The sequence below is a fragment of the Symsagittifera roscoffensis genome, chromosome 7 (genome assembly GCF_963678635.1).
Source record: "Symsagittifera roscoffensis chromosome 7, txSymRosc1.1, whole genome shotgun sequence".
NCBI lineage: Eukaryota > Metazoa > Xenacoelomorpha > Acoela > Convolutidae > Symsagittifera > Symsagittifera roscoffensis.
In genome coordinates, this window is record NC_087068.1 from 48,814,045 (window position 1) to 48,840,739 (window position 26,695).

General features: G+C 36.7%; 2 protein-coding genes across 4 annotated transcripts in view; both read left to right on the forward strand.

The window, feature by feature from the left end:
* Positions 1-26,695, forward strand: part of LOC134851528 (la-related protein 1B-like) — a 424,232-nt gene that overhangs the window by 238,534 nt on the left and 159,003 nt on the right. The gene's annotated exons all lie outside the window — the stretch shown is intronic.
* LOC134851057 (RNA helicase aquarius-like) lies at positions 16,812-26,599 on the forward strand. Its single transcript, XM_063866956.1, has 4 exons — positions 16,812-17,405; positions 21,387-23,305; positions 23,462-23,910; positions 24,871-26,599. Exons 1-4 carry the CDS (start codon positions 16,822-16,824, stop codon positions 26,527-26,529), a joined length of 4,611 nt encoding a protein of 1,536 aa, XP_063723026.1. The 5' UTR covers positions 16,812-16,821; the 3' UTR covers positions 26,530-26,599.

Consider the following 26,695-nt stretch of genomic DNA (forward strand, 5'->3'; position numbering starts at 1 on the left):
TCAGACTCATCAACCGATCCCCCGGTGTTTTCGTGTTCAGCGTCTCTTCTCCTTTCTCGAACGGTTCGGGTTTGCTCACGTTAGCTGTACATGTCTCGTTGCTTCGCTCTCCACTGCTATCCACACTTCCGTTGCTCCATAGTTTCATTCCGATCTCTAAAAGTTCAATTCTCTCCTCTTTCGATGCTTTGCTAGTTTCAACTTCAGATATACTGCTCACAGAGGACTGTCTAGGCCTCCTCCTGAACTTCCGAGTACTACCCGTCCTAAATTCCAGTATCCTAGTTCCTTCTCAGAAGAGTACTTTAGGTTCATTTTTTCTTAATGTTAGTAATGACGCATATTTTCGGGGAAAAAGATAAGAGAGAAAAAGTGAAAAAGAATTTAAAAAATTTGTATGCAAGAAAATATTTCAAATTTTTTTTAGGACAACCTTATTGAGTCTGCCCAATGATAAAACAAAATTGATCAAATCCGAAACTGTTGATTTACAAAAACAACTAAAATTAAGACAATAATAGAGATTACAACCAAACACTCGAAAAGACCTGCACTACATCATGACACACCAAGTAATTGAACCACAAACCCTTTACGTGACAATTTCTCGTATCAATCTCAAACTTTTGCCGTAGATTTACTAAATCCTTGCAAAATTTGAGATCAAACAAGTTTTTATAAGACAGCAGCCACGGGTTTGTAAAATTTGAGCCAATTCTAGTTTTTAAGAAAAAAAAACATTCCTCAATTGAAGCAATCCAAATGAACAAAGACCAGGAAAATAATTTCACGTGAGTAACAGGTTGTTATCGCACTCATAAGGCTCTTCTTTTTTTGCCCTGCGATTGCCAGAAGTGTTTTTTAAGAATCTCAAAGCAACCTCTGATCAGAAATTCTCCACTAAGCCTAGTCCAAAAAAAGCTAAAAGTTTTTTCCCGACACGAACAATCAAAGGACAGGAGAGTGGGGGATAATCAATTCGACTTCTCGAAAGAGTGTTTCGCGCATATCACACTCACCGAGTCCTTCTTGTATGCTTCCCCAGATTGCCCGCGCTGTCTTACTACGTAGCTCAAGGCAACCACAAAACCAAAATCAAAACTCAAAAGCGCGTTCGAGTGTTCTCGATGCACTCAATTTAGATTCCAAAATTAGTCGCGAATATCCGGGTCAGCTTGTCGGTTATCCCTAATATGTCTATTCAAGGGATATTCCACCTTCCGTTTTAATTCTCAGGTATTCTAGGCGTGGTGATTTTACTTCGGAGGGTTCCCGTAAAGTTTCTTCTTTATCTGTGACGCTTAAGTCACATCGAAGGGTTACTTTGGAGGGCTCCCTTAAATCACATACGAGGGAACCTAAAGGGCTTAAGTCACTTTGGAGAGTTACTTTGGAGGGTACCCATAAATTTTTAGAAATCTCAATTTTTCACCGCAAACAAGTCTCCGGATAGTTTCAAAATGTTCTAGAATAAGCCTATTTTGTTCTAGGAAGGTTCTTTTTACAGATTTTTCCTCAGATAATTACTTCCGAGGGTAATCCATCCCACGGATTTGTCTTATGGCGTCATTTTTTGTTTTCTGAGGGTCTAACGAGGTTTCCCCAAACTTCAAGAAATTAAAGGTTTCTGACGCACAAAGCCTCCGATTAAGCTCTAAATCACTTGAAACAAGCTTAGTTGAACCTTTTAACCTTCCTCATATCTTAAAAAAAATGTTTTGGAGGTTTTGGAGGTTTTCGCAATCTTTAATTCCGCGAATTGACAATTTTAAAAAAGCATTCTTTTCAAGTCTAATTAAATACAGTTATGGATAAAAAAACGGCACCATTGTCGAATTTTGGTACTGCAATTATTCCAATCCGTTGAGTAGCCATTGAAATATTGGCAAAAACCTGTTGGTCAAAATGATATTTTTTCACTACCTATACAAGTTTTCAGAGATACATTTCTCAATTCCTGTTTGAAAAGCTTAAAATTGTTTAAATGGAGCGTATTGGCCATGTACAACACTAAAAATTTGCAAGATCTGCAGTAAAACTGGTTTACAAACCAAAATGTGGCCAAAATTGATGAAATTTTGATCATCAAAATCCTTCTTTTTTTCTGATCATAACATCTCTACCACATTTCACAGGGCTACTGGGAAGGTCATTTCAAAGTTTCTTTTAAAGTAAGTTCGTTACGCTAGATGTTTTTAGCGTAATAAGGTTTTAATCATTTTTTTTCATAATACTCTTTTGACCAGAATTTGACCTCTCAAACATATGGAAAACATTCAAAAAATCTCAAATTTTCAATCAAAAGCTGGCTATTTTCTCAATTTTTTGTGGTATTCTTAATTAGGTGGATTAGACACTTTTTTTGTTTTGGTTCTACAAATTTTGGCGTTAGCGGTTAAGTCGAAAAAAGGTAATTTTTGACAAAAATGGTGATTATGGTTTTTTAAAAAGACAACTGTTATATAGTAAGAGGAAAGAAACTTACTAGTCCTTAGTTACTATTAGTATAACCAGCTTCTCACTTGGATATCCGAGGTATGCTCCTTAACTCGAAATTTCGCAACTGATGAACGGGGAATTTGGATTGGTCCCAACGCACATCCGTGTCATTTTTTCCCGAACCTTCTGCATGTTGAAATTGATGTTAAGCCTCTTAATTACAAGTAAGAATGAAAAAGAGACTCAGAAAACTCCGAAGACTTCATTTTCAAATTTTCGATCAGAACAAGAATTTTCTTCAGGAATGCTAAGAACGGCCAATTTTACAAATACAACGTGTCAACAAACAACAGCCGGATACGACACAAAAAAACGGTCGTAAGAGAGAAGACGAGATATTTATTTTGAATAAAATACACAGCCGTGACACGTAGACACGATAAGGGGCTTACTTGTCGAAGAAAAATGAACCGGAACCGGAGATAAAACATTGTCAGGGGAGTCGAATCAAGAAAATGACCCGGCCGTGAAACTGTCTGGGGAGTCTGAAACCGTCAGGGCGTGCCATAAAAAATTTTCTGGTGATTTGGACAACATGATGCTGAAGCGGCGCTTTTGCATGACTGTAGGGAATCGGAAGTGCTTTTAAGGAAATGTCAAGATTAACACTTGAACTTATTTGAGAAATTATGGTCAAATTTTTTATGACCATTAGGCATTGGTGCCTCTTGTGGTCATTTCAAATGTTCATTCCTATCTCCGTTTGAATTCGTTCATGTCAATTCCATTCGCTTTCCAATGTTTGTCCAATTTCCACTTGAATTCATCAATGGTCTTGCTTTGCACTTATGATGTCTGAGAACTGACATCATTAATTAACGATAATGACGCTAAGTCAAACTACTTGTCAGGTGAAAGAAATTCGTTGTATGTAATTGTCAAGAATATATGACAAGCATATATAAACGAAGCTGAGAAGATGCATTATCTTGCTCAGCTTATATTAGCGATTTTAAAGAGGAAAAGGGGAAAGCACGAAACAATCAGCAAAACTTTGATACTCCCGAAACCAGTTGGCGACCACTGAACAATAACCGACTCTCTAACCTGAAATATTTTAAAATTCAAATCGAATTTCTGTAAATAACTAAGACTAAGTCATGGTGTATGACATATAGCACAATATATGATGATGTTGTATGACAAATGTTGAAATATGAATTTGTTTACTTCCGATTTAGCCATTGCAAGGACACTCGCCGTGATACTCGCACCGTACTACATGACTAACAAAAAAAGAACATTTTACAAGCAAATTGAAATAAATTTTAAGAGGCCAGTGTAAATCAACTTCACATTTTAATTTTACACATTTTCACACAACACAAAATTATTCATAGCAATACTAAAGTATTAACGAAGAAATCAGAGAAAAACTTAAATAATTTCGATCTTTCCACGAAAGCTTACCATAGATTGTCACGGCGTATTCTTCCTAAAATAAGAGACTTAGAGTAACTTTTGAACACAGAGGCGAAGCATAGCGACGCACCATTTGCGATTTAACACAAACAAAAAAAACATGTTGAAAAAAATTATGTTAGTCAAACATTTCTCGATGAAAAAGAACTAAGACGCAATTGCTTGACATTGAATGATTTCGCTATACTTATGCGGTACGAAAGTTTTGATTTTTTAAAAATGTACTAAGCTCAAAACTATAATTAATTCTCTAATAATATAAGAGTAAAAAGATTTGAGATAATCAGTTTCATCAAGGAGATAAAATTTCTCTAATAAAAAAATTAAGGAGTTGCTACATCCGCGGGAATAATTAATCTAACCGGTTCTTCCAAATGAATTTTTCATCTCAGATTTGATTGTGTAAATTTAAGGATGTTTAAAAAAATTACAACAAAACGGTCAAAAGACTTTCCAAAATCCATAACTTTTTTTTTCTGAAAAAAGCAGGTTGTGGCCGCTTGAGCAGAGAAAAATTCAAAACCTGGTTTCGCGAGTGAACACAAATTGAGAATTGGCAGTAGTTTTTGAATACAGACAACAATTTTTGAAAAGAAAAACATTGAAATGTAACAGTCGTCCGCTTATGTCACATAAGAGGTTAAGAAAAATAGGCCCTATAACCATTGGCTCGAGGGTCAAATGCACCACCTCTTTGAACCCCATTCTATCGGAGCCAATTCAGTTCGCTTAAGACATGGGATATCAAGATCGTATTACAGCTCAAAGGCTACTACCAAAATACCCCGCACTCTAAAATAAAAATTTCCCCGCGGATAGGTTTCTAAATACCTAAAACACGAAACCGCCGTTTAAAACAGGGATGGAAACTCAAGTATACAACCAGTTTTTATAGGACAATGCACCTTTGATCCATTTCAGATAGATCGATCTCAAACCCCCGTTATCTCAACATAACTGTGTGAAAATACTCTCAAGAAAAAAAAATAAGTACTCACATAATGACGCGACTCTAGAAGTAAGTAAAAAATGTAAGTCAAGCAACTTTAGAATTTGTAGGGAATAACTCGTTCTAACTCAAGAAGTTTGTTGTCCTGAACCAGGTTTTCTTTTGCCCAACGAAGGCATTCTCATCGGAATTTGCGATGTTCTCTGTCGGGAACAAGACAGCTCTACTTGAAATGATTATTTCCCTGAAAATGCGAATAGCAGTTTTACTCCAGCGCAATTTGTGGTCATTTTTCCCGCAATTATGTTTCAACAACAAAAACAATAGCAACAACAACAAAAGACTTAATTACCCTTGGCTTACAGGGATATGATACATTTATCAAATTAATGATTTATGCTCTAAAGCATGAATAAAGCACCGAACAAAATGTACAGGAGTTGTTTATGTCAAACTTTGCAGTAACAAGCGAAGCAAGGTAAGACTTCACTTTTGCTTTGAATGTGCTAAAAGGTCTCTGAAATTCTATAACACCCTTCTTAATAAGGAAATTGGATACTCTGACCACACGATTGTAAGAAGAACACTCAGTTTTCAGTTTCTTGCAAGATTGCACAACAAAATAATCACGAGATGAAGAACGCAAGTCAGATCCACTGTTCGCTTTTCTGACATAGTTCACAGGACTTACATCAAAATAACCATTCCATAACTTGAAAAAGTACTTATGATCGTAGTAAATCAGCAAGTAGCATATAGGTAAAACATCTAACCTTGTGAGAGCTTCAATGTAATTTACGAGGCCGCTCACCCATTCTAAATCTTTTCGATGGAAACTCCCCAGCTTTCTAAGCAACATGAGAGACAGTGACCAAATTTGAGAGTTGAAAAGAAGGATACTGAGATCACATGATCGGTAAACGTTGAATTTAATCATCATTGGTACACAAAATGGTACATCTCTTTTTATGTGAAAAAATTGTCTATTACTTGTGCTCAGCTTGAAATCAATGTGGAACTTCCATTTTAACTGCCTATCGAAATATACACCCAGATCCTTCACTTCTGTTGCTACTGACAATGTTTTTCCGCTGTCTAAAAAAAACGTTGGGTACTTGACCTGAGAAAACAATTATCTCGACTTTTCTGATTTTGTTGACTTCTTATTTCAGTTGCAGCGACAAACTTGAGCATGACATAGTCGATTCGAATTTTTAAAAACATTACTGTTTCCCCAAAAAATCAAGGTCAAACGTCAGGATATGACCGACTGGCACAAAAGTTTGAAAACACTCGATGTGTTTGAATGCCATAATTTTCTTCTTGAAAAAACTGGGCATGCCTTAAAATATAGGTACATTTTCCTTAAACTGCTGTTTCATTTTAGTTATGATATAAGATTGAGCGGGATAGTTAGAGAGAATAGTCCAAAAAGCTCAGCAAAATCAAAAATTGGACAATTGCGAAAGTCATAGATTTTGATTGAAAAATTAGGGCGTAGCCGCTTAGGCAAAGGGATTCGCGCAACCTGTAGCTTCGATTGAACTCAAAATCTTAATTTGAGAGGATTTTATCAATCTGTTGTTTCGGTTAAACCTATGATATTAAGTTTGGCAGAATAGTTAGCGTGAAATTTCCAAAAACCTGCCAACAAATCAAAAATTTGACATAGCTTTTCAATGAAAACTAGGTACAGAGCCGTTTTTACAGAAAGGATTCAGGCAACCTATAAATTTTATTATACCCAAAATCTGAGATTTCGGAGGGTAGTTCTCGAGAAAAGTCGAAAACTTTTAAACACTTGCTGAAAAAGCCAAAGTCTTTACGGAGGGTCATATCTTTTGATGCCGAAAAAATTTGTCCGTAGTCGCGAAGGAAATGAGTTTTTACAACCTGACCTTGGAATTGAACCCAAAATCTCAGTTAAGTCAGGGTATTTTTCGACAGTTTTCAAAATGTTTTAAAAAAGTACAAAAATCAATATTTTAACTTTTCCGAGGGCGATGTAAAAAATATTGTCAAAGAACTTTATGGCAGCGGAGTTTTGCACAACCCCTTATCTCCATTAAGCGCATTAGCGACGTCACGTACACTAAAAAAAGGTTGAAAAACGTTAGAATTTTAACTTTTCAAACTTTTGGTGGGACAGTGAGCATTTCTGAGAGAAGCTAAAAGCGCCATTTTGAGCACAAAAAACCTGCCCTAGACAACACCCGGATACGACGCGAAGATCCCAAAAGCCCTATTCTCCCATGGCTTTGGTATTAAAGAGGAAAATAAGTAAGCATAAAATTAAACACACTTGGCGTATTACTACGAAAAAAAAATTACCTTTAAGCAAAAAAGAATTAAAAACATAAGTTTAAAAGAACAAAAACAGTAAAAAAAAAGTGTAATATGACACTTAACATATTGTTTTTAGACAAAATGCAACCTATCTTTCCAAAGTGTTCTTTTTTTCAGATTGATACACATATTTTTCAGATTGATAAATCAATTGTCTTGGTTGTTTGTGTAGTTGAGAACACTCTGTTGAGTTGTTTGAGTTATTAAGCACGTTAATGATAGTTTTGCGGGCGATGGAAGGGTAATGTGGCAAGTGGACAGGCGTGCACAAGAAACAACGAAGATCACTAACAACAACATCCACTATGACTGTCGGGTATCGTTGAAACAATTTTAGTGCCGTTAAAGTATTTTTCAAAACAGCTAAGTTGATGGGAGTGTTAAATATTCGACCAGAAATTACACAGTGACGGAGCGTAGAAAAATTCCCTATTGACAACTGGCTGGCGTCAGTTACCTTATTATTATTATTGGACGAGAACTGAAAAAGTTTGTTGATCAGTACCAGGTGGTGATTCAGATGAAATTCTCTCCGACTATTTAATGGACAAACTGATCCGCTGTTGCTTTGATGAATTTCAGAAGATCAAACGAGAAGTCTGTTTTTTCTTGGTGCAAATTTTGGCGATTATTTAATTTAATTAATTTATTATGCTGAATATTAAATTCTGGTTGTTTTGTGCAATTTTTCTAATTTCCAAGGCTCAGATGGAAAATAGAGAAAAAACCATTGTTTACTGGGGCTATCTAAGCTGCCATCAAAAGATATTATCATCGAAATGTGGGATTAATGAGCGGAGAGCTACCACACTGACTCATCTTTTCCTTTTAGCGCTGTTACTGACCCAAATTGGGGATGTTGAAAAAACCCTGGTCCTATTGAAACCATTGAAACAGTCTACGGCATCTGCTCAAAAAATTGTGCAAATCTTAAATTTGTTCATTTGAATTTTCAAAGTATTATTAGAAAACGGATGCAATTGAAAAAATTTCTTGATGATATGGGCAAAAATACAATTATAGGAATTTCTGAAACGTGGCTTAAAAAAGAAGATAGTGACAATTTATGGAATCTCCACCCTAGAACGCATGCGATGTTCAGATATGATAGGCAATCAGCGGTAAAAAAGAAAGGCGGTGGCGTTTTATTATATATACCTGATTTAAATTTATTTGATAAAGAAAAATATGAGTCAGTGTGGGTTGAGTGCAGATCTACATTTAACATTTCCAGTAAAGAAAAAATGTTAGTTAATTTGTGGTATAATCCAAGCAGATCAAACTTTATTGATTTTTTGGAACAATTAACGCTTAACATAGATAATGCATTTTCAGTTTCTAATAAAATTACGCTTCTGGGTGATTATAACATAAATTATCTGGATAGCAAAGAAAAAGAAAATTTAGATTCTATAATTATTCCATATGGATTGAAGGTTTTTTGTCCAAACAATGAGACCAGAATTAGTTCCTCAACTAAAACTCATATCGACTACATTATCAGTGACTATGAAACAAACGGCATTGAATTTTGTTTTGATACACCTTATAAAACCGACCATTTTGCTTCATTTATTTTGACGGACATAAAATGCGGCAAAAAATTACCGAGGATAATTTCGACTTTCAATAAGAAAAATTATCAGAAAAATGAATTTTGCAATACACTCTCCGCTCTTCCTTGGTATCTCTTATATCAATGCTCAGATGCACAAAACATGTTCTCGACTATGATTTATTTAATTTCTAGTGCTCTTCAGCAACATGCTCCTATCGAAAAAAAATTTGTTCGAAATTTTAAACCAAAAAATGTATTGAAAACGGAATGGTTCGATTCAGAATGTCAGCAATTGTTGAATAAGAAACAAAATTTACTCAAATCATATCGCAGTCAAAGCACAAGCGATAATTGGTAAAAGTACCAGTTTTTATGTAATCAAATGAGCCAATTGCTTAGAAGTAAACAACTCGATCACTCAAAAAATTGTTTTTCACTTCTCAGCACTATCCAACAAAAATGGAAACATATTAACCAAATTAGAGGTACATGTTCTGGCAACAATAGAATTACAGTTCCTTGTGCCATTTTTTGGAAAATTGTTTTGATTTGAGCATGAAAAGATAAACTTGAATCAAAAATAAGGCCTAAATATTTGCATTCTGATTTTTTGGCTACATAATGCCCATTAATTACTATTGTATCAGTATCTACATTTTTGCTATCATTTTTTTGACAAAATGTTATAAATTCCGATTTAGATGCATTCAGATTCAATTGGTTCTCTGCAAAAAATTCCGTTAGATTATTAAGTGATTTTTGCCATCGTTTCAAAGCATCCTCAGAAATTATAGAAGAGGAAAAAACCATACAGTCGTCAGCATATTGAACTAAAGTACAACCTTCATATAATCGCTCTTGTATGTCATTAACATATAAATTGAACAACAACGGACCAAGTACCGTTCCTTGTGGGACACCTCGTTTGATTTCAATCCAGTCTGAAAAAATTCCATTGACGTTTACTCTTTGAATACGTTTGTTTAGGAAGCTAGCAATTAAAGCATTTGCTCCATTTGAAAAACCGAGGGAAAGCATTTTTCCAATTAAAACTTCATGCGAAATAGAATCAAAAGCCTTGGACAGATCTAATAAAGCTGCATGTAGATGATTTTGAATACTTTCTGTCACATAAACAAGAGCATCTTGTGTTGAAATATTTTTGCAAAATCCGAATTGAAATGGTGTCATTATTTGAAGTTTGTCAAGATATTCTGTTTCAAAAATTTTAGAAAAAGCACAAGTTATTCATATTGGCCGATAATTTTTTGCATCCATTGGGTCATCTTTTTTAAACAAAGGGGTTACGTGTGCTTTTTTCAGTTCGATCGGGAAAATGTTCTCATCTAAGCAAGTATTTATGACAAAAGTTAAATGTGGAACTATAACTGATTGACCGTCAATGATTGCCCAAGCAGGTACGGTACAAGGTCCGAGAGGTTTTCTAACATTGATTTTTCGAACTATATCAAGGCATTGCTTCACTGTAATGTGTTGAAAATGGAAAGGTTCAGATTCAGAGGCAGATTTGTTGTAATTCGGAGGTTTTTTAGCGCCGAAAAATTCGCCTAAGTTCGAAAAAAAATAATTTAAATGATTGGCAATTTTTTTGTTTTGGGTTATCATTTCACTGAAGGAATTTCGTAGATGTAATTCGATTGTTGCCAGAACATGTACCTCTAACTTGGTTAATATATTTCCATTTTTGTTGGATAGTGCTGAGAAGTGAAAAACAATTTTTTGAGTGATCGAGTTGTTTACTTCTAATCAATTGGCTCATTTGATTACGTAAAAACTAGTACTTTGACCAATTATCGCTTGTGCTTTGACTGCGATATGATTTGAGTGAATTCTGTTTCTTATTCAACAATTGCTGACATTCTGAATCGAACCATTCCGTTTTCAATACATTTTTTGGTTTAAAAATACAAACAAATGTTTTTTCGATAGGAGCATGTTGCTGAACAGCACTAGAAATTAAATAAATCATAGTCGAGAACATGTTTTGTGCGTCTGTACATTGATATAAGAGATACCAAGGAAGACCGTAGAGTGCATTGCAAAATTCATTTTTCTGATAATTTTTCTTATTGAAAGTCGAAATTATCCTCGGTAAACTTTTGCCGCATTTTATCTCCGTCAAAATAAATGAAGCAAAATGATCGGTTTTATAAGGTGTATCAAAACAAAATTCAATGCCGTCTGTTTCATAGTCACTGGTAATGTAGTCGATATGACTTTTAGTTGAGGAACTAATTCTGGTCTCATCGTTTGGACAAAAAACCTTCAATCCATATGGAATAATTATAGAATCTAAATTTTCTTTTTCTTTGCTATCCAGATAATTTATGTTATATGTTATCACCCAGAAGCGTAATTTTATTAGAAACTGAAAATGCATTATCTATGTTAAGCGTTAATTGTTCCAAAAAATCAATAAAGTTTGATCTGCTTGGATTATAACACAAATTAACTAACATTTTTTCTTTACTGGAAATGTTAAATGTAGATTTGCACTCAACCCACACTGACTCATATTTTTCTTTATCAAATAAATTTAAATCAGGTATATATAATAAAACGCCACCGCCTTTCTTTTTTACCGCTGATCGCCTATCATATCTGAACATCGCATGCGTTCTAGGGTGGAGATTCCATAAATTGTCACTATCTTCTTTTTTAAGCCACGTTTCAGAAATTCCTATAATTGTATTTTTGCCCATATCATCAAGAAATTTTTTCAATTGCATCCGTTTTCTAATAATACTTTGAAAATTCAAATGAACAAATTTAAGATTTGCACAATTTTTTGAGCAGATGCCGTAGACTGTTTCAATGGTTTCAATAGGACCAGGGTTTTTTCAACATCCCCACTTTGGGTCAGTAACAGCGCTAAAAGGAAAAGATGAGTCAGTGTGGTAGCTCTCCGCTCATTAATCCCACATTTCGATGATAATATCTTTTGATGGCAGCTTAGATAGCCCCAGTAAACAATGGTTTTTTCTCTATTTTCCATCTGAGCCTTGGAAATTAGAAAAATTGCACAAAACAACCAGAATTTAATATTCAGCATAATAAATTAATTAAATTAAATAATCGCCAAAATTTGCACCAAGAAAAAACAGACTTCTCGTTTGATCTTCTGAAATTCATCAAAGCAACAGCGGATCAGTTTGTCCATTAAATAGTCGGAGAGAATTTCATCTGAATCACCACCTGGTACTGATCAACAAACTTTTTCAGTTCTCGTCCAATAATAATAATAAGGTAACTGACGCCAGCCAGTTGTCAATAGGGAATTTTTCTACGCTCCGTCACTGTGTAATTTCTGGTCGAATATTTAACACTCCCATCAACTTAGCTGTTTTGAAAAATACTTTAACGGCACTAAAATTGTTTCAACGATACCCGACAGTCATAGTGGATGTTGTTGTTAGTGATCTTCGTTGTTTCTTGTGCACGCCTGTCCACTTGCCACATTACCCTTCCATCGCCCGCAAAACTATCATTAACGTGCTTAATAACTCAAACAACTCAACAGAGTGTTCTCAACTACACAAACAACCAAGACAATTGATTTATCAATCTGAAAAATATGTGTATCAATCTGAAAAAAAGAACACTTTGGAAAGATAGGTTGCATTTTGTCCAAAAACAATATGTTAAGTGTCATATTACACTTTTTTTTACTGTTTTTGTTCTTTTAAACTTATGTTTTTAATTCTTTTTTGCTTAAAGGTAATTTTTTTTTCGTTGTAATACGCCAAATGTGTTTAATTTTATGCTTTCTTATTTTCCTCTTTAATACCAAAGCCATGGGAGAATAGGGCTTTTGGGATCTTCGCGTCGTATCCGGGTGTTGTCTAGGGCAGGTTTTTTGTGCTCAAAATGGCGCTTTTAGCTTCTCTCAGAAATGCTCACTGTCCCACCAAAAGTTTGAAAAGTTAAAGTTCTAACGTTTTTCAACCTTTTTTTTCAGTGTACGTGACGTCGCTTATGCGCTTAATGGAGATAAGGGGTTGTGCAAAACTCCGCTGCCATAAAGTTCTTTGACAATATTTTTTACATCGCCCTCGGAAAAGTTAAAATATTGATTTTTGTACTTTTTTAAAACATTTTGAAAACTGTCGAAAAACACACTGACTTATCTGAGATTTTGGGTTCAATTCCAAGGTCAGGTTGTAAAAACTCATTTCCTTCGCGACTACGGACAAATTTTTTCGGCATAAAAAGATATGACCCTCCGTAAAGACTTTGGCTTTTTCAGCAAGTGTTTAAAAGTTTTCGACTTTTCTCGAGAACTACCCTCCGAAATCTCAGATTTTGGGTATAATAAAATTTATAGGTTGCCTGAATCCTTTCTGTAAAAACGGCTCTGTACCTAGTTTTCATTGAAAAGCTATGTCAAATTTTTGATTTGTTGGCAGGTTTTTGGAAATTTCACGCTAACTATTCTGCCAAACTTAATATCATAGGTTTAACCGAAACAACAGATTGATAAAATCCTCTCAAATTAAGATTTTGAGTTCAATCGAAGCTACAGGTTGCGCGAATCCCTTTGCCTAAGCGGCTACGCCCTAATTTTTCAATCAAAATCTATGACTTTCGCAATTGTCCAATTTTTGATTTTGCTGAGCTTTTTGGACTATTCTCTCTAACTATCCCGCCCAATCTTATATCATAACTAAAATGAAACAGCAGTTTAAGGAAAATGTACCTATATTTTAAGGCATGCCCAGTTTTTTCAAGAAGAAAATTATGGCATTCAAACACATCGAGTGTTTTCAAACTTTTGTGCCAGTCGGTCATATCCTGACGTTTGACCTTGATTTTTTGGGGAAACAGTAATGTTTTTAAAAATTCGAATCGACTATGTCATGCTCAAGTTTGTCGCTGCAACTGAAATAAGAAGTCAACAAAATCAGAAAAGTCGAGATAATTGTTTTCTCAGGTCAAGTACCCAACGTTTTTTTTAGACAGCGGAAAAACATTGTCAGTAGCAACAGAAGTGAAGGATCTGGGTGTATATTTCGATAGGCAGTTAAAATGGAAGTTCCACATTGATTTCAAGCTGAGCACAAGTAATAGACAATTTTTTCACATAAAAAGAGATGTACCATTTTGTGTACCAATGATGATTAAATTCAACGTTTACCGATCATGTGATCTCAGTATCCTTCTTTTCAACTCTCAAATTTGGTCACTGTCTCTCATGTTGCTTAGAAAGCTGGGGAGTTTCCATCGAAAAGATTTAGAATGGGTGAGCGGCCTCGTAAATTACATTGAAGCTCTCACAAGGTTAGATGTTTTACCTATATGCTACTTGCTGATTTACTACGATCATAAGTACTTTTTCAAGTTATGGAATGGTTATTTTGATGTAAGTCCTGTGAACTATGTCAGAAAAGCGAACAGTGGATCTGACTTGCGTTCTTCATCTCGTGATTATTTTGTTGTGCAATCTTGCAAGAAACTGAAAACTGAGTGTTCTTCTTACAATCGTGTGGTCAGAGTATCCAATTTCCTTATTAAGAAGGGTGTTATAGAATTTCAGAGACCTGTTAGCACATTCAAAGCAAAAGTGAAGTCTTACCTTGCTTCGCTTGTTACTACAAAGTTTGACATGAACAACTCCTGTACATTTTGTTCGGTGCTTTATTCATGCTTTAGAGCATAAATCATTAATTTGATAAATGTATCATATCCCTGTAAGCCAAGGGTAAATAAGTCTTTTGTTGTTGTTGCTATTGTTTTTGTTGTTGAAACATAATTGCGGGAAAAATGACCACAAATTGCGCCGGAGTAAAACTGCTATTCGCATTTTCAGGGAAATAATCATTTCAAGTAGAGCTGTCTTGTTCCCGACAGAGAACATCGCAAATTCCGATGAGAATGCCTTCGTTGGGCAAAAGAGAACCTGGTTCAGGACAACAAACTTCTTGAGTTAGAACTAGTTATTCCCTACAAATTCTAAAGTTGCTTTACTTACATTTTTTACTTACTTCTAGAGTCGCGTCATTATGTGAGTACTTTTTTTTTTCTTGAGAGTACTTTCACACAGTTATGTTGAGATAACGGGGGTTTGAGATCGATCTATCTGAAATGGATCAAAGGTGCATTGTCCTATAAAAACTGAGTGTATACTTGAGTTTCCATCCCTGTTTTAAACGGCGGTTTCGTGTTTTAGGTATTTAGAAACCTATCCGCGGGGAAATTTTTATTTTAGAGAGCGGGGTATTTTGGTAGTAGCCTTTGAGCTGTAATACGATCTTGATATCCCATGTCTTAAGCGAACTGAATTGGCTCCGATAGAATGGGGTTCAAAGAGGTGGTGCCTCTGACCCTCGAGCCAATGGTTATAGGGCCTATTTTTCTTAACCTCTTATGTGACATAAGCGGACGACTGTTACATTTCAATGTTTTTCTTTTCGAAAATTGTTGTCTGTATTCGAAAACTACTGCCAATTCTCAATTTGTGTTCACTCGCGAAACCAGGTTTTGAATTTTTTTCTGCTCAAGCGGCCACAACCTGCTTTTTTCAGAAAAAAGTTATGGATTTTGGAAAGTCTTTTGACCGTTTTTTAGTAATTTTTTTAAACATCCTTAAATTTACACAATCAAATCTGAGATGAAAAATTCATTTGGAAGAACCGGTTCGATTAATTATTCCCGCGGATGTAGCAACTCCTTAATTTTTTTGTTAGAGAAATTTTATCTCCTTGATAAAACTGATTATCTCAAATCTTTTTACTCTTATATTATTAGAGAATTAATTATAGTTTTGAGCTTAGTACATCAAAATCAAAACTTTCGTACCGCATAAGTATAGCGAAATCATTCAATGTCAAGCAATTGCGTCTTAGTTCTTTTTCATCGAGAAATGTTTGACTAACATAATTTTTTTCAACATGTTTTTTTTGTTTGTGTTAAATCGCAAATGGTGTTTAGCTATGCTTCGCCTCTGTGTTCAAAAGTTACTCTAAGTCTCTTATTTTAGGAAGAATACGCCGTGACAATCTTTGGTAAGCTTTCGTGGAAAGATCGAAATTATTTGAGTTTTTCTCTGATTTCTTCGTTAATACTTTAGTATTGCTATGAATAATTGTGTTGTGTGAAAATGTGTAAAATTAAAATGTGAAGTTGATTTACACTGGCCTCTTAAAATTTATTTCAATTTGCTTGTAAAATGTTATTTTTTTGTTAGTCATGTAGTACGGTGCGGGTATCACGGCGAGTGTCCTTGCAATGGCTAAATCGGAAGTAAACAAATTCATATTTCAACATTTGTCATACACCATCATCATATATCGTGCTATATGTCATACACCATGAGTTAGTCTTAGTTATTTACAGAAATTCGATTTGAATTTTAAAATATTTCAGGTTAGAGAGTCGGTTATTGTTCAGTGGTCGCCAACTGGTTTCGGGAGTATCAAAGTTTTGCTGATTGTCCCGTGTTTTCCCCTTTTCCTCTTTAAAATCGCTAATATAAGCTGAGCAAGATAATGCATCTTCTCAGCTTCGTTTATATATGCTTGTCATATATTCTTGACAATTACATACAACGAATTTCTTTCACCTGACAAGTAGTTTGACTTAGTGTCATTATCGTTAATTAATGATGTCAGTTCTCAGACATCATAAGTGCAAAGCAAGACCATCGACGAATTCAAGTGGAAATTGGACAAACATTGGAAAGCGAATGGAATTGACATGAACGAATTCGAACGGAGATAAGAATGAACATTTGAAATGACCACAAGAGGCACCACTGCCTAATGGTCATAAAAAACTTGACTATAATTTCTCAAATAAGTTCAAGTGTTAATCTTGACTTTTCCTTAAAAGCACTTCCGATTCCCTACAGTCATGCAAAAGCGCCGCTTCATCTTTGCTGGACGATATACGAATTTTGGCAAAAATTATTCAAAAACTCTTTAATAGCTTGTGTATTAAATCAATTGGGCTCACTAAATGGGGAAATCATTCTTCACAAAGAAAGCAATAGTTTTTCAATGTATCTACTTTTTCAGATATCCATGTCAAAATGAGCAAAGATAAAGGGCCACCGAAAAAAGGACGGAGATACTTCCCGACTGTTAGGCAATTAGTTAGCGACCGTGTTGGAGTAGTCGCTCGAGAGAATTGGGCTCCAACTTTGGAAGCTTTCCCGCCATTCAATCCCAAAGTAGTGCAGAATATTTACTACCAAGAACTACAAGGTCATGAAAAAACCAGCCAAATTATGTTTCTTGAATTTTCACAGTATCTAGAAAATTATCTGTGGCCAAATTTTTGCGCACAGAGATCATCAAAAGAGCACGTAATTTCAATCGTCATGATGGTCAATGAAAAATGGCGAGAGCGGAATCCTGCTTGGTCAGTATTTGTATCATCACCAGCACAATTTGAAGGCTTCTTCCAAGCTGTTCTAGATTACAGTTTAGCCGAAAATTCCATAGTAACTTTAGTGGAAAAATCAGTTCTTCTAGTGTTTTTGATGCACTGTATGAACAGCATTGAAGTTGACATCATCCGATTTGAAATTCAAAAACTTCTATCGCTTGCATCTTGGGAAAATCTTCTCCCTGGGAAGCTTAACGAGGAACTGGATAGAAATCCCAAGTTAAAGTAAGTTCACTGTTTTTTTATTTACCGGTGAGTTTAATTCTTTTCGAATGGCTGCGGTGATAATTTTGTGTGAGCGTGAACGTACGGGGCCAATGAAATAAATTGTCCGGCTTTTTATATACTTATCTGAAGCTATTGTCATTGTGAAATCTCTAAAATGACGTCAGTATAATAAACCAGCGATCCAGTGTAGCATGTTTTGCCTTCTAAATAATGATCGCAAGCCATTAAATTATAAGCAAGAAAAACTTTTGAAACAAAGTTCATCAGAGAATACGATTTGGTGATTTCGAATCAAAACTGCTTTGGATCGAAAGAAGCTCTAACAAAAAATTTAGGTGAAAACCCATGTAAAGCCCAAAATACTGACGACAATGTAGAAAATTAGTCAAACGACACTTTATAAAACATAATTTAAAAAATGCTCAAAAACTACCGTACTTTTTTTTTGCATGATTATGTTTAGTTATTTTTATATCTCCCAAATCCCAAAAAAAAATAATTTTTCAAGATAGGCATGCTTAATTTACAAGTTGAAAAAGTTACTTAGTCACTTAGCGTACCCATCAATGCAGAGCAACAAAAGAATAAGATGGTTAATCAAAACGGTACTTTTTCTAGTTTTTTGGGTGCTAAGTATTTTTGCAAAAAAATGAAAACCAATTTTTCTTCAAAGTGAAGAAAGTACCGGGCGTTGTTTCAAAATGATGATCTAGAATTAAGGTTGGTTCGCGGATACAGATGATAAGAAAAGACACTCAATCAAGATTAAAAAAAAACATGATTTTTTGATGTTTTTTTCTTAAAAAGATTATAGATTTTTCTCCAAAACTCAGAGTAACAGTTTTTAACTTTCAAAATTTAAGTCATAACTCAAAATGAATAAACACTCAAAAATGTGGGGATCATAAGAAGATGATAAATCAAACCTAGATTAAACAAATGATGGTAAAAATTTTCTCGAAAAGGAAAGAAAAAGATTTTTATCCACACCGAGCAAGTATCGGTTGGCGTTTTTTGACGCTATCAAATGGGTTTAGATTTAAAGCGATTCAACAAAGCAAGCTAGCAAAAAATGAGATGTTTAGTCAAAACTAAAAAATTTATTATCAATTTAAATTGAAAAATCGAAGTTAGTTTTCTTTCGAATTTGAAAAGGTACCGGTTGTTTCTCTGAAGAGTATCATTGATTTTTCAAACAAGTACCAATTCAACAATACAGAGGAACATCGTGATAAAATTATTAACCCACACTCGATTCAAAGATAGAATTTTTAAACAAAATAGAAACAAATAAATGCGAACCTTATATTGGGAAAAAAATGAAAATGATGACTTCACCGCAAAAATTTTTCTGAGAATGAAACAAAGTAGTATTAGTGCAATTAGATTTTTTTTTTAAATTAGTGGGAAAATCTGTTAAATTCAATTAATATAACATGACATTAAATCACTGATTAGCTATTTGTTGAACATAAAGTGATATTATTAGGAAGACTTCAGCATTTAGAGATATCGTGTAATTAATAAACAAAAAAGTGGCCTAAGCATGAAAACACTACGCATCCTTTTATGGCCCTGTGCTGTCAATACAACAGATTTAAAACTGGTAACATTATTTTGTTTTCGGGCCAAACTAAAGTTGACTTGAAAGCTTGCTAGTCGTATGCCCTCGTAGCCGGTTCATTTAACTTTTTTCGAACCTGTTCACCTTACGGTTACTGCTTCTACGAACTGTGCAATATCTCTATAGCCTCCATAACACACAGAAGTCAGGATAGAGGCATATCAGACAACGGACAACCAACAGTCCATGCAGCAGTAACTTGTGAATAAGTTCAAGAGATGATTCAGCGTCCAAAACAAAAACTGAAGCCCAAAATCAAGAATAGTAATAACAGAAAGTCTAGCCGAATATGGAGATTAGTATCGGAAAATATCACCAACTATCATGAAAACGAATGCTGAAAATAGCCCGGATTTCAGTTTTCATAAATAAATGTGAAATAAAACATTGCAAAGCATGATTAAGTTCAAATATGCGAGCTCAAATAAAAACAACGCGATGAGGCGCAAAACCGATGCTAGATAAAATTCCACAGGCTAGCAGTAGAGTTTAAACCTATTTGTGCAGGATAGCTATGCTAATATAGACTGTAACTTAGCTAAAACATGTAGAGATAGCGTATAACTTTTGAACATGTAAAATTGGCCTAAACATGACTGGAAATGTCTCGCTCAATTAAATAATATATTGATGAAAAAATTAGATAGTGTTTGTCAAACATGAATTTTCCAAAATCGAAATCAAGGTTAGCTTTATGTAAACAGAAGCTCGCATCAAGGAAGAGAGAGCCGATAATAAATAAATTTTTAAAACGGTAAACGCTTTTTGACATAATGACAAAGCAGAGGATTCCATTGCCCTGATTCGATGAGCTGATGACTGCTGTGTTCGATCACTGAACTAAAGACTACAGCTGCTATTGAAGTCATATAATTGCTGAAACCAGATGACGCCTGTATCTAGTGCAAATATGAACGCAACAGTGATAGATAAATTCTATGGGAGGAACAGTTTGTCTCGTTGGTAATCAGTTGTCAGACTAGTTTTCAGCTAAAAAAAGTGAAGGAGCGGAACTTCAAAAGCTGAAATCTGGTGCTGCAGAAGAAGATGCTCGGTATTATAAAGGAACAGCTCAGAGGCACGAGTTAATACTGCAATTGAGCATTGTGTTTGAGATAATGACTTTGTTCTAATTTCGAGCAAATAAGCGAGCGAGACTTATTATAGAAGAATAAACCGTGAAACTTTCATTCAAGCCCAAACAACTTTGTTTTACTCCAGTAAAATTGGTTTCCGAAGTTTTTCAGCGCCCTCTTGGGAATAGAAACTTCAAAAAGTCGAAAAACATGCAAAAAAAATTTGAAAAAAAAAAAACATTCTCAGTTATTGCCACGTAGCAATCATCTGGTCGTTTTCTACATTGAACATGGTACCATTTTGGCGTTTTGGCGCTACATTAAGGTGCTGACATGCTCAAGTTTTTGAAAGTTCAAGCTAAGCTACTGGTTGCTGTCAGTTTTTTCGGAAAAGTTCAAATATCGGTCTACAAGCTAAAATGTCGATTTTTTCGGCTTAAGTTTCACATCGTGAAGTTGATGTAGATTCTATTAAAATGAGAGCCATTTAGATCTGTTTCTGTTAGTTTAAAATTTTATAGCTCATTTAGTATATTTCCAGTTTCATTTTTTTCGCTGTAAGGTTTTTTTTTGGCTTAAATAGTTTTAACCGGTGATATATCATCATAGACGCCTTTTTGCATCAATTGGCTTTTTAAGCGGGCGAGTGATTTGGGATGAGGCGATGTAAAAACTTCCAGTTTAAAAACACTATAGCTAAATTCTTTTTATGACAATTATTTTTTTATAGCTCTACGGGCGGCTACCCAAGTATTGCTGGCTTAAGTTTTGCTATATAAATTTGCCTGAATGATAATTCAACACTGGAAGCTGTATTTCAATTTTTCTTCAAAATGAAATTCATTTTTAGAGCCACTTGTCAAGTTTTTCAGTAGAGGCAGTTTTTTTATTTATAATTTTTTTTTTGACTGTGGCTTTCGACTCATCAAATGGTGGGAAGCTCGACTTTGTACTGTGTAGATAAGTTACAAGTTACATCTCTCAAAAATGCCGTTGCTTCAAATTGGGAATCGGGCTTGGAATTACAAGCGATTCTTTTGAGAAACAGTTTTTTCTCAAGCCCAGTTCGGGTATAACCTGAGCTAAGTTTTGGTACTCGAATTTTGCTGTTCTAATATATTGGCTATGTAAGTGGATTATTGTTTCCTTCTTTTAAGATACTAGTAAATTTTTACGCCTACCACTTCCTACAATTCACGCCAAACCCCCTCCCCGTTTTTTTTACTAGAGGTTCATATTCTGAGTATAAGTTCAACTTGTAAAGCAATGTGTTTGCAGGAAATTGTGGAAAGCACTGGTGAAGTCGGACAAGAAGCTGGACGAAGATGCTCTGCTCAAGGCCAAGAAGGGGAGGGACTTCATGAAGCGAATGCTGCAACAGTTTGTGGGCTTAGTCAGCGAAATGGAACGAGAACCTGAAGTGAACGTTGAAAAAAGAAAATACTGCGAGAGATTTTTGGAGCTTTTGATTGACATGGAAGTCATTCTACCTACAAGGCGATTTTTCAATACACTTCTGGACAATGAGCAAGTTGTAGTAAGGTTAGAAATGTCTAAATTGAATGGACACCCAGACTGTAGTTTGCTGTGTGAGATGTTGCAGTACTTGAAGTACTACGCCTCCTTCGAAATAGATGACCACAGTGGCAATCCGCTTACTCAGAAAGAAATGATGTCCAGACATTACCGGCGAGTCACTGAGTTGCAGAGGTCTGTGTTCAAATTGTATCCAGAGCTGCACAAGTTCTGCACTAGCAGTGTGTCAAGAATAGACTCACGAGAGATGTTGATGAAGCACTTTAGACCTCTAAACAGTAAAAAACTGCATCATGTTTGTGCGATGTTGAATATGGTAGAATCACTGCCTCAAGAGGGCGGCAAGAGTAGCTACGATAAACGACTGCTGTTGGAGATGATCACAAGTAGACACGAGAAGAGACTTACCCAGTTGCAGAAGATCAATAATATGCCACTATACCCCACGGAAGAATTGCTGTGGGATGAGAACGTCATCCCAATGAGCTTCTATGATGGCAAGCACTGCCTAGCTTTGCCCAAACTTAATTTGCAGTTTTTGACACTGCACGATTATCTTCTGCGCAATTTCCACCTGTTCAGGCTGGAGGCCGCTTACGAGATACGGGAAGAGCTTGAAGATGTAGTGTCTCGGCTAAAGCCATGGCATACTAGGGATACCCAGGAAGTCAACTTCGGGGGCTGGGCTAAATTTGGTATGCCCATCACTAATTTCACCCGCTTTGAAGTCACCCAGCCGCGACTAGGAGAGGCACATCCTGCTAAAGTATCCGGTCACGTGACTGTAACACTTTCCATGCGACCAGAGCTGAAAGAGGAATGGGAAAACCTGAGAAGATTCGATACTGGTTTTTTGTTGACGTTGCGGCCCTCTAACGATTCAGTCCAGAATTTAGACAATGAAGCCGATTTCCAGACAAGATTCGGAGTGGTATACGTGAGGGGCATCGAGTTCGAGGGCAAGTTGGACGACGAAGGCAAACTGATCGAGGACTTCCCAGACCAGCCAGTGAAGTTCAAAGGGGACCAGCGGACGTTTCGTGTACTAATGGATCCTTGTCAATACCAGATAGACATGGAGAACCACGAAAATGGGGAGGAGGATGTGTATGAAACCTTCAATGTGATATTCCGACGAAGTCCAAAAGTGAACAACTTCAAAGCAGTGCTTGAGACCATTCGAGATCTGATGAACAGTGAGTTCAGTGTGCCAGAGTGGCTGCATGACATCATACTGGGCTACGGGGATCCAGCATCTGCGCACTACTCTAATATGCCACATGTACTGGGTCACACCACGGGCGGAGATGAGGACGACGATGGCTGGTTAGACTTCAATGACACTTTTTTGGACTATGAGCACCTGGTGCATGGGTTCCCCAACTGTAGAGTGCAATTGAGGAGACAAGTAAGTAGGGATCAGATGATACCTCCCTTCAGACTTCGATTCAAACAGCTGAGTAAGGAGACAGGAGAAGATGACAAGGAAACAGTAGAAGGAACGGGGACTGAAGATGAGAGGAAAAATACGGAGATGGAAATGGAGAGTGTAGTGGAAGTGGATCCCCACGTGATTCCTAACAGGGGACCCTTCCCCTTCGACGCTCCCAAGAAGAATGCGATCAGATTCACACCCACACAGATAGAGGCCATCAAGTCAGGTACCTCTCCCGAATTTTATTTTGACCTTCACCTGCTCTGGTTTAGTGATCGCTGTTGGGTTCAGTGTTTCTATGTTAATTATTGTTGTGTTTTCTATTCAGCTAATAATCATTTATAAATAAAAAATAGTTCAAGTTTGCGTGATGTGTTTGTAGGTATGCATCCTGGCCTGACTATGATTGTGGGTCCCCCGGGAACTGGAAAGACAGATGTGGCAGTCCAGATCATCTCCAACCTGTACCACAACTGGCCTCACCAGAGAACCCTCATAGTCACCCACAGCAACATGGCACTCAACCAGCTGTTCGAGAAGATCATTGCTCTGGACATCGACGAGCGCCACTGTCTCCGATTGGGACACGGGGAAGAGAGTCTGGAGACGGAGAAGGACTTCAGTCGATATGGAAGAGTGAACTTCGTCCTGCAGCAGAGACTGCAACTGCTGGCTGAAGTGTCCAGACTGCAAAGGAGTCTCCTCACTCTCAACCCAGTGGAATCAAGTAGTCAGGAAGCAACCACCAGCAAAAGTACTGGCACCAATAATAGCTCAGCTGGTCACGTGGAATACACTTGCGAGACAGCAGCACATTTTTTCCTACACCAGGTGACACACATTCGACCCCCTCCTCTCCCTCTTCTTAAATTTAGTTGGTTTTTTTAAGAATCGATGAACGTGGTTCAGATTCTTATAGCGGTCGCGATGTTTTTTTTTCTCCATTTTTAGAAAGTCTTAAAATTTGTTCTGGCTCAAATTTACTTTTTCACAGTTTGACTTTTGATTTCTTTTTTTTTAGTTCAGCTCATTTCCTTTGTTAGTAGGAAGGCAAACTCCACTATCGAACAGCGAAAGTGTAAAGGTCATTGAAAACGGGATCAACTTCGAAAATGGAATTTTATTATCAGATTTCCCAGCGAATTAAATTGTTTACTTTTTGATCCAGTTTTCTCAAATTGGGTTAATTTTATCAAAAAAGAGTCAATCATAAATTGGTCTAGAAGTTCCAAGAGCTTTAAGGCCATATTTTTTTCTCTTTGAAATTCACAAAATGTCGGTGTTTTTTCTGTTTGCTTGTTCCATAACTCTTTTCCAACTGTTTGTTGGCTATGTTTTGATTGTCTGTAGATATAAAATATTCAAACATAAACGTGAGTTTATCCAATCAAATGGCAACAAAAATGACAAAATTGTTGATTGTTGATATCCTGTGCCCGGAACAAAATAGTTGCTTCAAAATTTCGAAATGGTAAATCGAAGGCTCAGCGAAAAACTGCAGACAAGCAGCTGAAAAACTGCAGACAAGTAGCTGTATAATAGGAAAAAATTTTATTCGAATGAGCTTTGTTCAGAAGCCCCTATTTAAATTTTCTTGGCTTATGATAAAACTTCTTGTAAAACTCACTGAATCCGGCGCAAATTGGAATCAAATTTGTTCGTTATTTTTCAAGCTTACAATGAATTCAATGGTTTCAGCGCGTGTATTAATGATTTTGCTTTGAATTAATAGCTGGTAATGCAATCTTTTATTCGACCACTGCGCGGAATATAATATGTGCGTTGTTTCAGGTGGTCTCTCGCTGGGAGCAGTACTGGGGAAAAGTAGGCGGCGGAACGTCAAAAGAAGGCCATGTCACTAGCAGAGACGTGATTGACCTTTTCCCCTTCCACGGTTTCTTTTCCACTGCACCTCAGCCATTGTTCACAGCAGAGAGTGTTGAGAAAGATTTGGATATAGCAGAGGGATGTTGGAGACATATCAAGACAATTTTCACCAAGTTGGAAGAATATAGGGCGTTCGAGTTGCTCCGCACCGGATCCGAGAGGTCCAAGTATCTCTTAGTCAAAGAGGCCAAGATCATTGCAATGACTTGCACTCATGCGGCGCTTAAACGGAGGGATCTGGTGCAGTTTGGTTTCCAGTACGACAATGTGCTGATGGAGGAAGCGGGACAGATCTTGGAGATAGAGACGTTTATTCCTCTGATGCTGCAGAAAGAGAAGGACGGTCGCAACAGACTCAAGCGCTGGATCATGATTGGAGACCACAACCAGCTGCCGCCAACTGTTAAGAACATGAGTTTTGCTAAGTATTCAAACATGGAGCAATCTCTATTCACTAGACTTATCAAGTTGAACGTGCCAACAGTCACACTGGACGCGCAAGGGAGAGCAAGAGCTTCTCTCGCTCAACTCTACAGCTGGCGATACGAGACCCTGGGTAACCTACCTCATGTCCAGCTCAGACCGGAGTTCACAAGGGCGAATGCCGGCTTCTGTTTCGACTACCAGGCAATCAACGTAGGAGAACTGAACGGGTTGGGAGAGACGGAGCCGGCTCCTCATTTCTTCCAGAACCTCGCCGAGGCTGAGTTCGTTGTTGCCACTTACATATACATGAGACTAATTGGATACCCAGCTGAAAAGATTACTATATTAACCCAGTATAACGGGCAGCGTATGTTACTGAATGATGTGGTCATGAAGAAGTGTGCTCAAAATCCTTTGATAGGAGCTCCTCACAAGGTCGAGACTGTTGACAAATATCAGGGCCAGCAAAACGACTATATTTTACTGTCGTTGACCAGAACCAGATCAGTGGGACACTTACGGGATGTCAGACGTCTGGTGGTGGCCATGTCCAGAGCAAGACTGGGTCTGTACGTGTTCGCCAGAGTAGACCTCTTCAGAGACTGCATAGAACTGAGTCCGGCGTTTGTTCGTTTTGTACAGAGACCCCTTACACTACACTTGGCTCCAACGGAACAGTTCCCAACTGCAAGACCCAACTCACAGTTCCCCACGAATCCCATGAAGATCACAGATGTCACTCAGATGTGCCACTTCGTACATAACATGTACGAGCAGAAGCGTGCTTTCTTCGAACACCAAGCGATGCGACAACACCATCAGCAACATTCCCAGCAGCCAGATATGATGGACATTAATAGTCCGCAAGTGATAACGGAACAATCGAACACCAACGAGACAGAATATGTGGCTTCCTCGCAGCATGATAGTGGAGTTGCAATATCGTTTGACGGAGCACAGACCAGTGCTGAAGATGCAGATCACCCTCTGGTCACGTTTGACAATTCGAGTGTGGGCCAGGTGGTGGCACCCCATATGCAGCCTCCAGATCAGGCCATGGAGGAGGACTTACAGATGTTAGAGACGTACGATGAGTTGCGAGACTCCATACAAGTGCGCTACAATACAGACTCGTAAATGCATAGTTTTGTTGTTGTTTTTGATTTTTCTTGATTTTAACTGTCCTAAATTAAATCTATAAAATAAACAGTTGTGAACGGCGTAGGCTTAGCATATTTCTACTTGTGAAATCTAAAGCATTTGATGCACAATTTTCTTTTTTTTTCTATGGTACCGATTTTTG